Here is a 15,848-nt window from a genome sequence, read left to right on the forward strand (position 1 = left end):
GCAGAAGCTGTATCACCCTCTATTACCTAATCTCCGAAGTCACACATTGTGTAACTTCTGCCATATTCCATTCACGCAGGCAGCCACAAAGGCCTGCCCTATTTTAAGAAGAAGGGAAATGTGGACTCCACCTCTAGCTGGGGCTGTGGAAAGGTTATGAAGGGCATACAGGATTGGAAATAGTGCTGCAGACATTTTTTCTGCTGGTTGGTGTCAGGGGAGGAATTTGAACCCAGGTCTGCATGGGTCTATACAATGCCCCTAACACTGTACCACAGTATTCTGTGAAGTTGAGGACTGAAATCTGCCTCTACTGCAATGGAATTTAGCTGTTAAATATTACACCTGGGCTAGTGAGCAGAAACAGCCAAACTTGGAGGCAGAGAGTGTGGACTCTGGGCTTTCCCAAGGCACAGTGCAGGTTTATAGTATTAACATATGAGAGCCATTCTGCCTTCCCAAGATTGGTGGAATCACTTGGAAGATATATCAAGGCCATCAAACTTATATTTCTTGAGTACTTACAGGTTTCTGAGAGTAGATAAATAAATCACTGAGTCACATTCATGCTAACGGAGCATAGCAACTAGATTACTGGAAGGGCAGATCATTTAGTTTTGAAAAATAGTAATAACAAGGCATATTGTCTGACTTATAAGAAAACCTCAAGTATCTAGTAACTGGTGAGATATTTAATTGAAATGAGGCAAATTCTAGAATAACATATGACATTGGAATGAGATAGGCTAGGAGGTGGAACCAACAAGGGATACTTGAGCCAAGCAAGCCCTACAGCCTTTCAACATTTTCCCTTGTTTTCTTTCCTTCTCTGACTCTCCTTTCTACTTTTGTTTAAAGCTTAGGGTAAGTAGCATGTTTATAGGCCTAGAAGCCAGAGTTATTGCTGACTTGGGAAGGACAATCATGTTTTCAAGAGTAGATAAGTTCTCCAAAGAGCACCAAGCATGGAGGGGAAGAGTGGTGAGCTGAGAGGGCAAATACCAGAAAGAGGAGGATGTCAGCAAGAAGAATGAGGAAGAAAAAGGGGGCCACAGGCAGGGCCAGTGCATAACATGCAGTGCCTACTGCCAAATGAAAATGAGGGATCTAGGCTCCAAAATTATTAAGAATTTCAGGATAGCAAGAGTAGAGCATTAAACTAAGTGTGGGGCCCCATTATTCAACTGCACAGACTGCCTGCCTGTAAAGCCGGCCCCTGCCTCCTAAGAGGCACCAAGTGGCAAGGGAGGCTGCAGATGGCTAAGCTTTAAGAAGAAAGGATAATCAAAAGTTTTAGCTATAAGACAAATATCAGGTAGGTGAAGACACAAAGGAAAAAAAATTGACTAACCCAGAAAGAGATTAAAAGACAATAATTTCAGAAGTTGTTAAACAGAAGCAGAGCTGGCAAGAGGTTTAAAAGAAACCCATTCATTTATTCAAATAGTGGGACATGAAAGAATAGGAAAGAAGCCACGTGGGAGTAGAAAGAAGGGGCTGGGAGAAGGGGCAGTGGTGTTGAGTTGGAAAGGGCAGTTCTTTCTCAGAGAGTGTGTCTTGAAGTACGGGAGGATGAATATACACTCAGTGGTGGATGGACGTAAAGCTCAAGGCAGGCTGAAGGACAGACACTCCAACAGGCCACAAACACAGTGGCATTGTGCAACATACAAAGTTGTAGGCGGCCTTGGGCCCAAAGCCACCATCAAACCAGGCTAGTTATACATCAAAGGCACCACTGGACCCTGCTCACTTAGAGATGTAAACCAAGGAGCCTGCTAAGTCTGGAGCTTACTACGAGTTCTTTTGGAAGGGGACATGTACACAACTATATTCAATTGTTTACAAAACCATCTGGTGAGCTTAGGTGCAGATGACAGATACTGAATTAACAGGTTACCTGAATCAAGTAAAATGTTTATGCCAGGCGTAATGGTTAACTTTATGCATCAACTTGGCTGGGCCATAGTGCCCGGATATTGACCAGACATTATTCTGGATGCTTCTGTGAAGGTGCTTTTTTTTTTTTTGATGACATTAATATTCAAATTGGTGGATTTTGAGTAAAGCAGATTGCCCTCTATAGTGTGGGTGGGCCTCACAGAGAAAAAGACTGATCCCCTCCTCTGAAGAAGAGGGAATGCTGCCAGCAGACAGTCTTTGGACTCGAACTGCGGCTCTTGCCTGGGGTTTCAGCCTGCTGGCCTACCCTGCAGATTCTGAACACACCAAGCCTCCAGAACTGTGTGAGCCTGTTCCTTAAAATAAATCTCTCAATCTTCACACTCCAACTGGTATGTATTTGTATTTATATACATATACATATACATATATGTAATGTTATTATAATGTATTCTATAAAAATAAGATGTGTATATGTTTCTCCATATATAGTAGATATAACAGGATATATGTGTGTGTGTATATATGTACACATATGTGTGTGTGTATATATATATAAATACACACACACACACACACACACACATACACACATACATATTGTGCTGGTTCCGTCTCTGGAGAACTCTGACCAGCATACCTAGAATTCTTCATATCACAATGTACAGGGAGCGGTCTACATAGAGCTGATTCAGCACATATGTTAAACTTTAGATAAATGTTGAGGGTCTCTGTAGCCTCAAATGTATACCTGTTACCTGTTTCTTGAATGAAAAATGCCTGGGTAACCCCAGTGAATTAGGCCTTTTGTGGCTTCTATGAAAGAGAATGTTGATTTCTTCAAGAGCAGACCTCTCTGTCCTCATGTGGACCACGTACCACCAAGTCCCATCCCTCCTAATTGAAGTCTTACCAGCCAAATTGTTGGAAGGATAGACCATTTGGTGTTTAAAAAAAATAATCACAACTAGAAATGTTGTCTGACTTACACTAACTAATTAAAAATGGACAGCTGGAAATATTATTATGAAGAAAGCTTCTTTGTCTAAACAGTTTAGATGAGTTATTATGTTTAAAGAAAGTCCTCGTCGTGTGGCCTTTGCCACTTTGCCACTCTTTTCTGAAGGATAACAGCCAACGTGGTCTGCTGAAAGCTGGAAGTCAGGAGTTAGAGAGACCTGATTCTGCTATGGGAACCGGCTGTGCTACCATGGGCAATTCATTCAACCTTTCTGGGCCTTTTTCTCTACCAGTAAAAAGAAAGAGCCGGAGTATAGCATTCCTGAGGTCAGATACAGCCCTACTGTTGTATAATTTTTATCTGTACACTTAACAAAATTATTTAATCACTTGAGTCCTCAGGGACAAGTTTCATGGGCGACAGCAACAAAAAGTGGGAATGTGACGTAAATGGTGACTTAATTATCTTTCTTGAGAAAACTGAGGTTTCCTTCCTAATACTTCATCCAGGACTTAACCTTGCCAGATTTTTAAAGAAGTCAAAGGTCATAAAAATCTTACATTTTGAAATAACAGACATTTAAGCATCTGATGTAGCCTGGGTCCAATCAGGAGTGAGAAACTACATGGTAGGTTAAACAGGAGAAATTCAACATGAAGTATTACGTAAGATAAAAGAGTAACCATGACATATAAGGAAACTCTCTACGGTACCCTAGGGCTGAGGGAGAGGAGCCAGGGAAGGACAAACTTAGAAGCTGTTCGCAACCTGGCACAGAAGTTCACTGGTTTGGTCAGGCCAGAGCTGGTCTGGAGTTGCTGAGCAAACAATAGGCCACTCCCCAGAGTTCAGGCAGGCAACAAGCAATCAGCATCGGTACAGTGTGCAGCAGGATCCAGGTGTCAGTGGAGAAGAAGGCCTTCAGGACACATGGGGCTTGCAAAGGAAGTGACCAAGCTATGTGGACACCCTGGCCATAGGCCAGCTGGATATAGGCTTAATGGGGGCTTTGGTTTCTGTGTCAAGAGTGCTGGAAAGGTTATTACCAGGCTGAGGCTACGAGGTGCCAGGTGGGTTGCATGCTGAGCCTATAGCTGGGGTGGCTGCACTGCGTGCTGTCACAGCTACACCGTCCAACCCCAGCCCACACCACAGTCAGCAAGAAAGCCTCTTCCTCCTGCAGTGCCCGTCTAGTTCTCCCTGGGAGAAAGCCTAACTTTGTACTCACTTTAAAGGAGAAATGTTTAAAGAAATTCCCTGTTCTCACAGAGCATATATTCAAGGGTGCATTGCAGCTGAAAGGCAGTAAGTTGATAACTGACACATCTATCAAGCTTCAATGTCATCTGGTCACTTTCTACAATTCCTTCTTGGATCCTCTCTGAACGATTCCTCCCACTTCCGGACTTGGGTACCCTCGAGTGACTTTTGGCCAATTATCAGCTTTCCCTTCATTATCTGTAGACCAAGAATTACATACCTGGTGTGTCCATGGACCGTCTTAAAACAATGGTTCTCCAGTGTTGTTCATAGACTTCTGGGGTCCCTAAAAGGCTTTCAGGGGTTTTAAGAGGTCACAACTATTTTTAGAGTTATAGCAAGATGGTATGCTTCTCTCTCTGGGATTGGCATTTCGTGGGCAAATTTACTGGTGTTTCAGCACAAATCCAAGCAGTGGCATAAGTGGTACTAGCCAGTCATGCATGTGCAGAAAAAAAAAACAAAAACAAAAAACAGCGTCAATTATGAATGTCCTTGATGAAGCATTAAAAATTATATAATGTTATTAAATCTCAACTTTTGCATACATGTCTTCTAAACATTCTGGTTGATGAAATGGGAAATGCACATAAGCTCTTTGGCTGCATTCCAAAGTCTGATGGTTGTGAAAGGAAAAGCACTTGTATGATTGAGTTGCCAGCTGAACCAGCTGCCTCCCTCACAAAGCAGTTTTTACTTGAAAGGGCAACTGGCTGACACACCGTGCTTACTCAGACTTAGTATTTGTCAGTATTTGCTACAGCCTGGAAGGCAGAAGTTGCAATGAGCTGAGATCGCGGCACTGCACTCCAGCCTGGATGACAGAGCAAGACTCTGTTTCAAAAACAACAACAACAACAACAAAAGCTCCATATACCCCAACTAAATACCAAGAGATTAAATGTGGAAGCCAACTTCTATTAAGCCAGATGTTAAAGATTTCGTAAAAATATAAAACATTGCCACTTTTGCTAAATTTCTTTTATTTTTAGAAAATATAGTTATTTTATGTTTATGTTAATAGACACATTAATTATAGCATTTTTATAAATATTTAGATTCGGCTTTATCTTACAACACAGTAAATATCAATAACTTTCATCCACATAAATAAAACCTTTCTGGGATCCTCAACAATCTTTAAAAGCATAAAAGAGTTTGAAGACTAAAATGTTTGAGAACCACAGTCTGAAACAAATCTCCATTTTCCACTTGAATTTACAAAATTGCAGGAAGTTATAGGTTTAATGGTTGAGGCCAAGAGGAGATAATTTACCTAAGGTCATTCACATGGTGAAGTAGAGGCAGAGATGGGTCTAGAACCACAGTCTCTGGCTAGTGTGCTACATAACTCAGGCTAGCCATGTATGTGTGTATGTAGTATGTATGCATGTATTTTAGGATGCTTTTCAGAATGCCAGTGAGATAATTTTGAGATCCTCAAGCCACAAAAAGGGAGGGACATCACCCTCCCCTCAATGTGCATCCTTTTAAATAGGCACTGAATATGAAGTAAGTTTCAGGTGCCTGTGCTTGTTGCTGCTGAAGACAAACAAAATAAAACATCAACTATGTTTTGAGGGAGCTAAGCTCATAGTATGTGGAGAAAGATCATATGAAAGGCAATATATAATAGCATATAATACGAAGTATCAAGCATATAACATGAAGTACAATCATACAGCTTATATAATTACATTATGCTACTAGTACTGGTATCATCATATGGAATATTATATGTGGTATGATATTTTATAATAAGTTGTTATATACACTGTAGAGAACAGGAAGTACTTTGGGATTATAGCTGGCAATTGTGTTCAAAGCAGAATCTTGACCTTGGGAAGTTTGCCATTAGCTGTTAATATATATATATCATCGTCTTTTGACGCTTCCCTTATTGCATTAGTTTCCAAGAAATTGCTATACACAGTATAGCTGAAAGCAGCAGAAATTGATTCTCTTACAGTTCTGGAGGCCAGAAGTTCAAAATCAAGGTGTGGGCAGGGCCAGGCTCTGTCCAGAGGCTCTGAGGAAGAATCTTTCCTTGTCTCTTCTAGCTTTTGGTGTCTGCCACCAATCCTTGGCGTTCGTTGGCTTGTAGATACATCACTCCAATCACTGCCTTCATCTTCACATGACTTTGTCCTCTGCATGTCTGTGCCCAAAGTTCCCTCTTTTTGTAAGGACACCAGTCATGTTTAGAGCCCATTCTAATCCAATGTGACCTCATCTTAAAGTTGATTTCACCTGCAAAGACCCTGTTTCCCAGTAAGGTCCCATACACACATTCCAGGGGGACATGAATTTGGGGGAACATGATTCCACCTAGGACACTGCTTTTGTGCCGGTCTCTGGCCCCCAGTGCTCAAAATCTCTCTGGAACAAAGTCCACCTGGGTTTTCCCTCACACTTTTCAGGATGTGGGGTGCAGCTGAACCCCACCTGGTTCTTCTCTGTTGATGTTTCAGATGGTTGTCACAGCTCATCACATATAACCCATGAGTTTAACAAACTATTTCTTAGGGCCACAAGGCTGTTGGTGTTTGAGGGGGAATAGAGGAAGCTGAAAGAGGGACACCCAGACAGTGGAAGTAAATGGTAGCATCCTTGCATATTTCTATTAGCCTTTGACAATTTTTGTTTACTAAACCTAGAAACATAGTTTAATGTAAGATTAATAAGACATAATGAAAATGTAGGGAGCCATGAAGGACACCATGCCCTAAGCTCCAGGCAGAGCTGATTGCACATGGACCAGAGGATGTCCATAAAATTCAACACCAGCCCTCCCAGCACCAGGGGAGGACCTGTCACCTGGCTGGACCCTCAGGCTGGCTCCAGGAATGGCAGCTCAGAGCACTGGATCTCTAGCCAGACCACCTTGGTTCATCCTGGCTTCACCACGATGATAACCTTAGGCCTCCGTTTCACATTTGTAAGAGCTGAAAATATCCCTCTTTACAGGCTTCTCATGAGAAATAAACAAGTTAATAATATAGGTAAATCCTTTAGAACAATGCCTGACAATATGGACATAAGTTATTATTAATATTATTATTATTATATGAATTTTTTATGTAGTTGATAAATCCACTATTTTGCTAGTTCCTCCTTCAATTCCCTTACCCTCCCACCACCACCACCAGAGGAAAACAGATAACAGTATATGGATCTGGCTTCTGTTTTTATTTTTGCTTTTTTTTCAATTCTCCTCTTGTTACTTCCACCATTCCTGGCCCTGGGGGAATTCTTCCTGTGTCGGGATGTCTTACAGGACCCAGAACCTGGTACCTGCCAAGTGCTTCTTGAGAAGTTCCTAAGGAACTTACATCATAAACTCAAGTTAGCAGCAAGCTATTATTAAATTGGTAGCCACCTGTCTGAGCATGTTTTATTGGTAACTTTAGCTCCGTAGGCAGGTGTAGCGCCCACACTGTGCTCTCCTACCTTTCCCATTTTATGTAACAGAGTCCGTGCTCTCTCAAGACTCAGGGGTGGGTCTGTTTCCAGCACTGGGGAAAAGTGAGAACTGTATAGGGAGTGGGGCTTTTGGTATAGTTAAGAGGAAGGTAAAATAACTGTAATTTCATAGCAATTACATACAGCGAACACTGTCAAAGGTTCCAGTTTTCCATTATAAACCTGAGCCCCTGCTGGGAGCAACTTGCAAGGTAGAAAAAAGCGCTTAATGAGGTTCTAACGTATGAAAGAAGGCATCGCTGCCTCCCCACCTGAATGCCGCAGCAGCAAAACAAACCTCAAGGGGGAAAACTGTGCTGAGCTTTGGGAATGCATTTGTTTTCTCCCTTTCTTTTGGAAAAACAAAAACAAAAACAAAACCTCAGTAAGCCCCCATTCCTGGATGTTGGTTGGATTGTTTACAGCTTTGCACGAGTCTCCAGTACCCAGGCCCACACATGCCCTCCCTGTCAGTGGAATCCCCTGCCAGGCCACCTGCAGGGGTCATGGTTTCCAGAGCAGCCAACATCAGAGTCTGGAGCAAATGGGTTATTTCTTCCTGTAAGTACTATGTTGGCAGCCAATAAACCACCCAATGGAAATGAATTCTACAGAGACCAATTCCCCAACCTTTTTTGTTTGTTCATAGGTTTGCTTGAAATTAATTCTTTATGAAATTCATGGATCTGCAGCCCACTCAGAAGTGCAGTAAAGATAGACTTGTTTTTCAGACCTAAAAAAGCCTATTATTTTGAAGAAGGGAAATGAAAGCACAGAAGCGCAGAACACCCAATAATAATGCTGTTATTTTTACATGGGTTCCTGTCTTATCCCCAAGCCCACCCTACAGAAGGCCATAAGCTCCTTGGAGGAGTTCAGTTTTGAATCTCCTGGGCAATTTTCTCTAGTGCCTTGCACATAACTGATAGTCAATATGTATTTGTTGAGCAAAAGTGTAATTTAACAAATGAATGGTTTATTGACAGTGAAGGCCAAGTACCAGCCAGAACTAAGTGGTGTACTGATTAAAACCTTGAGCTTCCTGATTAGCCTCCATATAGGGAGATGGGATCAAAGTCTGAGATATTTATATTCATGACATCCGTGTGGTGTGAACCAAGGACCAAGGGGTGGGGGAGGGCAAACTACAGAGGAACATATTTTGGCTAGGTAGCTGAAGGAAAGCATTTCTAACTGTTAGAGCAATCCTCAGAATGAACTGCTTTGAGTTATATTAATACAAATGACCTGTCAGTGGAGATATTCAAGCAGAAACTAGATGATTACTTGGGGGTGTAGAAGTTGGCATTCCAACATCATTTGTATCAGACTAAGTGATGTTGCAGGTCTACTTTTACTGCAAGATGCCAGGGTTCTATGATTTCATAAAGTTTGATTTTGCATTTCAGTTCAGCAAGTATTTATTGAGCCCTTACATGGTGCCAGGCATTGTCCCGCATGGACATTAAGAAGACAAAGATGAATAATATTAGGCTACTGCCCTTTGAAGTTGCTGGGACATGGTTTTAGTAAGGTCTCCTCAGACCTGCATTTGGGCGTTACAATCTTATGTTCCCTGTGCTAATTGCACCTGCCCACTCAGGACACTGGTTCTCTTTTTCCAGGCTGGAATCGATGGGGAAAGCATTGGCAACTGTCCATTCTCTCAGCGCCTCTTCATGATCCTCTGGCTGAAAGGAGTCGTGTTCAATGTCACCACTGTGGATCTGAAAAGGTAAAGTACATTGCATAAATGAGGAGTATGTTTAGCTGCATGAACAGAGAACCTTCCATGAAGGAGGGCAAAAGCCTCCCTTGGCTCCCAGCAGCCCCTTGCTCACACTTCATTTTCCAGAACTGTGTCTCAGGGTCCAGTCTTAGCTACAAAAGAGTCTGCAAAGGCAAGTATTTCACTTGGTGCCACGCACTTCACTGACCTGATTAGCAAGTTTCCATTAGCAAAGAAGAAGGAAGGAATGGACACTGGCATTGCAACTAAGTGTCCAGTGCACAGATAGGTACAGACATCTAAAAATACAGGATTAGTCATTTCAGTACTACTAAGGCCATCATCCGTGGGACCCTAGCAGGACTTCAGGTGTGAGAGTCTGAGTCTTCAGAGAGTTGTGATCCAGACCCTTTCCTATGCTATGTTCCCAGCTTTAGAAGTCCTCAGTGTGACAGCTCTAGATTACAGGCTTGGGTGGAAAGTAGCTACTGTTCTGTTTTTAGAGTGCAGTTTAATGACTTACAAACACCAGGAACCACACTCTTTTCACTCCCACAGAATGTATTCTGTTTTCTGTCTTCTACCTGTTGTTTAAATGTGGAACAGCTCGAGGCTCACCCCATGAGTGTTCATCTTCTGCCTCTACCTTCATCCCTGGTGAGCTTGACATATTCTCCTTGTCATCTTTACATGAATTATTCTACACCCAGAGCCCTGCTCTCATCTAGATATTTTCACTTGGATGTTCTGTTATCATATATGTCTAACATGGTATACATCAATTTGTATCCTTTTCCTTTGAGTTGAGCTCTTCCTGAACTCCTTTTTTCTTCTATTTTCTTTTTCTTTTTATTTATTTATTTATTTATTTATTTATTTATTTATTTATTGAGACAGAGTCTCACTCTGTCACCCAGGCTGGAGTGCAGTGGTGCGATCTCAGCTCACTGCAACCTCTGCCTCCTGGGTGTAAGCAATTCTCTGCCTCAGCCTCCCGAGTAGCTAGGATTACAGGCACGTGCCACCACGCCAGGCTAATTTTTGTATTTTTAGTAGAGACGGGGTTTCACCATCTTGGCCAGGCTGTTCTTGAACTCTTGACCTTGTGATTCACCCACCTCTGCCTCCCAAAGTGCCGGGATTACAAGCGTGGGCCACCGCGCCTGGCCTTTTTCTTCTATTTTCTAGACACTAAACACTTTCTGCTCCTTTCTATTGCTGCCTTCATTGTTGATCAGTAGCCAAGTCTAGAGCATTCTCTTATTGCACTCTCTCTTCCTCCAAACTCTTTTCATTCTCAAAGCCTACAACTGGTTCAAGTCTCACCACTGCCATCCTGATAGTCTCATTGTTCTTCAAACTGGTCTTCCAGGTTCACACGTTCTCTCTCTCTTTTTCTCTCTGTCTGGCCCATCCTTTATGTGATTCTAAGGTTATTCTTCCTAAAATAATGCTTTAATCAGGCCACTTTCATGCACAGGAAACCTTTGATGTTTCCCATTGTCCACGGACTTGAGGCATCCAAAGCCCCGATCTGTCTTTTCCTTCATTCTTCCCAACACTCTTTCCCAACACTTCTCACTGTGACCTATCTACTCTGTCAGGCTGGTCTGCCTTCTGCTGTTCTTCTTCATTCGATCCTCTATCCCTTGGCTGAGCTGCATCCTCTGTCTAAAACAGGCCCTCTCTTCCTTCTTGTCCCTGGCCTCAGGCTCAGCTTCAGCCCCACCCCCTCTGTGAGGCCATCTCATACCCATCCCCCCACACTCACAAGCACACCCATCAACTCAGCCTCCCTCCAGAATCACCCAGCACCTGCTGTCTATGTTGCCTTGTGTCGTTATTCAGTGTTTCATCAAGTTATGAGGTTTGCACCCCTAATGCTTTACAGCTGGTGAGAGCTTTCTCATTAAATAATAATAATAATGTATAATCCTTGAAGGAGGTCTTACTACTCTGTGTTATTTGAGAAATAACTGAGACAGATATATTTAAATGACATGCCCAAGATGCCAACTAGAAATTAGAGGGGCTAAAAACTCTATCTGCTTGGTTCAAAAACTATGCTCTCCATAATACATCAGTTATGAAGTTTGTTTCATCTTTCAAATGAGACCTTAAGTCCCTCAAGGACAGACCAGGATCGGGTTCTAAGTTTCTTTATATCCTTCATAGCAACCAGCTTTTCACAGGTCCTCAACTACTATCTGTCAAATAAACGAACTTGCATCCACTATGCAATTAGTGTCTGCGATAACTAAAGGGAGTAGCAGACTTCTGAAAGAGCAGCTTCCTTCAGTGGAGAATTGGAGGTGTTTGGATTGCCATGTGTGAGAGAGGACTTGTATGTCTGCTGGAGAAGAGAGTGGGAGAGGGAATTACCTCTGCCCGCGTGCTTCAGATGGTTTGGTTCTTCCTTCACACGAACACACCTGGTCCAGCCAACACCCCTTTGACGTAGGCCAGGCAAGTAGCACCACTCCATTTTTACAGATAAGAAAACTTTCCTACCGTACCCCCACCCACCAACACACACAGTAATTTCTAAGAAAACTGATTTATTTTCCTGGTACCACCCTTTAGTGACTGAATAATCTTGAACTTTCAGCGCCTTGGTTTCCTCACCTGTGCAATGGAGACAGTGTGTTTTTAATCAATAGGATTATGGTGAGGATTTATTGAGGCAGGCCATGTAAAACATTTGCTATCAGTCCTGTACCTGACTCATAGCAAGAACTCCATGTGTGTTGGCTATTCTTAGAATTATCACTGGGTTCCTGGAGCTGGCAATCCAGTAAGGAAAAGAAGACCAATACTCATTACACAGTTCATAAATCATACCTGGCAATATGTCATCCAATGCTAATGATATAGTCTCAACTATAAATGCTGAAGCAGGGTCAACAAAGACAGAGGGCAGCAACTCTAGCTAAGCATCGGTGGCCGCAGGCAGTACTTTCCAAGGGCGTCTGACTCCAGTGGCCATGATTCTCTAGAGTCCCAGGAAAAAACCCACCACCACCACCACAACACATTTCTGTATCTTTAAGCCACAGAGAGGTGACTGAGAGCACACATGTTGCTGCCTTGTGTCAGCTCTAAAAACCAGGAGCAAATAAAGAATGTCCTTTCATTGTCTAAAATGAGGGGCATGCACAAAGTAAACAAAGGGACTAAGTAAATTAGATTTTAAAAATACTTTCCGTCTCAATTGTCTGAGTTCCAAGTGCCTCAGAATGCAGCTGGAGAGCGTGTGTGTTTGGGGAGGGACATGGGAGTAGCACAGTAATTGAAATTCTTCTCTTCCCCTCCCAAACTGATTACTCCAGGAATTTGTTTCATTACAGACTCCTCTACCCCCACTGTTTACTTTTTTACAGTTTCTGCGTTTAATGTTTTCCACTCCCGACTCCCACAAGAAATGTGGCATTCTCAGAGAGAGCATTTGGGGTGAATCCGATGTTCCAGCTCTGTCTTGGAAGTCGCCACCATTTTCTCTCCTCTTCCCTACATTATTTTAGTATAAGCCTCCCCTTTCCCATTTTCCCCAATCTGCCAGCCCTTCTTCCCCCTCACTTTGCTCCATTCTTGCTCTTGCATTCTGACCAGCTGGCACAGACACAGAAGCACACTCCTGGATATTAACAGGACCTAGCCGTGTCAAACACAAGGCCACTTTCCTTTCCACTGCACTTGGCGTTCCTGCAGGTAGTCAGTGTGCTCCCCAGTGCACACCAGAAACACCACTTAGCACTGCTGTGGGCTAAGTGCAGAAAGTTCAATTAATTGCTCAGTTAATTAATTGTTCATTCATTCGACTGGGGCTGCGTTCCAGAATTTCACCCACTTCTCCATCATCTAGGACTTTCTTTCAGGATAATTTAGGACTTTTGGGTCTCCTCTTTCCCAGCGGGGAGAAATGTGCTGTTGCTTTGGTTATCTTGGATTTCTTTAAGTGTCTGACCCAGAAACCAAAAGGGACACCAAAGAGCTGTCTGTCTTCTTAGGGACCAAATTTGCTGCCTATTACATGTATATGTGTATGTTACCTAAAAGATCCTACCGGGCCCAGCAAAGTTTGCTATAAAAAGAAATAACTTTCACAAACCAAGTGTTCTATTTGAATCCAATCACAAAGCGGAAGTTGCATTTACTTAGAAAATAAATTGTTTTTAACTTAAGATAGCATTTAAGTAACCCCATAATTTTTAAAAAATAGGCACAATTTCTGACTCCTAGGAGATTTTTGATTTATGTATGTTGAACAGAATTTTTAAATATTTAAAGAAAAATAACTTCTTTCTAGTAAACCTAGAACCATCATAAGTCATATTTTGAGAATAGTAGATGCTTGAATTAAGGTAGATTATGGTGGAGCACGAGTACTGTAGCAGTGGAGTTGCCTGCTGGTCCTCCCCACATTCAACTGAAAGCCAAAAGCCTTCATAACTGGATTGAAGTTTTTACCAATGTCAGACCAATATTTGATTTCTAATTTTGCAGCTACAATCACTCATTTTTAAATTTAAAATGTGTGAGTTTTTGTTGTTGTTGTTTTGAGACCGAGTCTTACCCTGTCCCCCAGGCTGCAGTACAGTGGTGACATCAATGGTTCACAAGTGCCTCGAACTCCTGGGCTCAAGCAATCTTCCTGCTTCAGTCTCTCAAGTAGCCGAGACTGCAAGCACAGGCCTCCATGCCCAGCTAATTTTTGTTTTTTTTTTGTAAAGACGGGGTCTCGCTATGTTGCCCAGGCTGGTCTCAAACTCCTGGGCTCAAGCAATCCTCCCACTTCAGCCTCCCAAAGTGGTGGGATCACAGGCATGAGCCACTGTAGCTGTCTCAAAAATGCATGCTTTATTCATGTAGCCATTAAAAATATGTATCTACTGAGGGCCTCCTATATGCCAGGCATGGTTCTGGGTCTTTTCCCTTATGGAGCTTGAATGGTAAGGCTTTCTCTCAGGTATCTTCTTACTCACCAATACTCCCCAATAGGAGGTTCTTGGTTCAGAATCCTTGGTACTAGCCTACCTGGTGTTTGTGGAGGAATAATCTTAGCAATAAGAAGACTTTTGAAAACGTCTTCATTTAATAGTTTTGTTTTCAATCTAATAGTTTGTTTATTTTCCTGGCTACCCAAAGGCCATATCTGGGGCTGTTTATAGATCAAAAAAAGTATTTTGTTGAGTGTGACAAAAGGCTGACCAATGTTAGACATTAGTTATTAGATATTAAAATATAAGTTACACACAATAGAAGCATCTAACTTGAACAAATGGCCCAAACTCCCAATTTTTTTGTATCTGGAGATATTTGTTAGGAGAAAAGTATGATCTAATTCATTAATTTTTGAAGTATGGAATCATGTAGAGCACATTTTTGTTAGGCAGATTAGTAAAAGAGTTTTTAAAAGCAAAGCCCCACCTCTCCCCTGGGTAATTAAAGCTTGGATCTGACTTAGTCACCTGGATTCTCTCCACTTTTTCAATAGCACTCAACTCCTTCATCTTGACTTGTTGCTCTCTTGCTGACTGCACTGGACACACTTCCTGGGCCACACCACATTCTTTCAGAACTTTCTCCAACCTCCCCTGCCCTACACACCATAAATTTATGCACACCATAAATCTGTTTCCCCTGACAGGCATGTTGGACAGTACAGGGCATCTAAGTTACAATCAATCTTAGGTTTCCCAGAACAGGAAGCACCCTGCTGTAAGCCAACATCTGAATCTTGCTCTCTCTACAGAAAGCCAGCCGACCTGCACAACCTAGCCCCTGGCACTCACCCGCCCTTCCTGACCTTCAACGGGGACGTGAAGACAGACGTCAATAAAATCGAGGAGTTCCTGGAGGAGACCTTGACCCCTGAAAAGTAAGGATCTGTTTCTTTCTGGAGCTGTTGAATGGGAAGGGTTCATGCTGGACCTATAAAGCCCTGTTGTTAACTTTGAGCAGATGCGTTTCCAAAGGAACCTCACCAGTCCAGAGAACAGGACACTGTCTTCAAAGAGAGAGCCTAGGACCCCCAAAGGGCTGCGAACCTCAAAACCACTCCATGAAATCCACTCAAGAGTAGATATGGCCTATATCTACTGTGACTGAACAAGAGCCAGTCACTCCCACCTACACAGAGTGATTTTAGGAGCCCTAGGATACCACGCCTCCCTCGTCCCAGTATGTCCCCTTCTCTCCAGCTCACTTTGCTTGGAAGACCTCAAAGTGAGGGCAAAGTTTCCTTCATTTCAGCACCAGAGCTGAAAGGTTGACAGAATGAAAATAAGTCAGGAAAGGGTAACCCAGGGACTTAAAACAACATCCAGGGTCTTAAATCTGACCAAATCTGGTCTGACTCCACAATTAAACAGATGAAAAAACTAACTAAAAGCAGCTCCTCTTCTGCAAACAGGTTCGGGGAGAGTATAGACCAGAGAGCTATAAGTTCTTGTTGGGTGACACGTTGCTACTGATGGAAAAGAGCGTAAAAAGGAGACAGATGGCTTCTAAAATTTACTCAAGCTAGACTTGTTC

At 42.6% G+C, this 15,848-nt stretch overlaps 1 protein-coding gene across 4 annotated transcripts in view; it reads left to right on the plus strand.

Moving 5' to 3' along the window:
* The window catches only part of CLIC5 (chloride intracellular channel 5), a 132,520-nt gene that overhangs the window by 50,150 nt on the left and 66,522 nt on the right, over positions 1-15,848 (plus strand). For all 4 annotated transcript variants that reach the window (XM_065543943.2, XM_074037856.1, XM_065543942.2 and 1 more), the window contains 2 exons: positions 9,211-9,320; positions 15,067-15,192. In XM_065543943.2, the coding sequence (XP_065400015.1) occupies positions 9,211-9,320; positions 15,067-15,192 (236 nt within the window). The remainder of the gene's footprint in view (positions 1-9,210; positions 9,321-15,066; positions 15,193-15,848) is intronic.

Source organism: Macaca fascicularis, chromosome 4 (assembly GCF_037993035.2).
Source record: "Macaca fascicularis isolate 582-1 chromosome 4, T2T-MFA8v1.1".
Taxonomy (NCBI): Eukaryota; Metazoa; Chordata; class Mammalia; order Primates; family Cercopithecidae; genus Macaca; species Macaca fascicularis.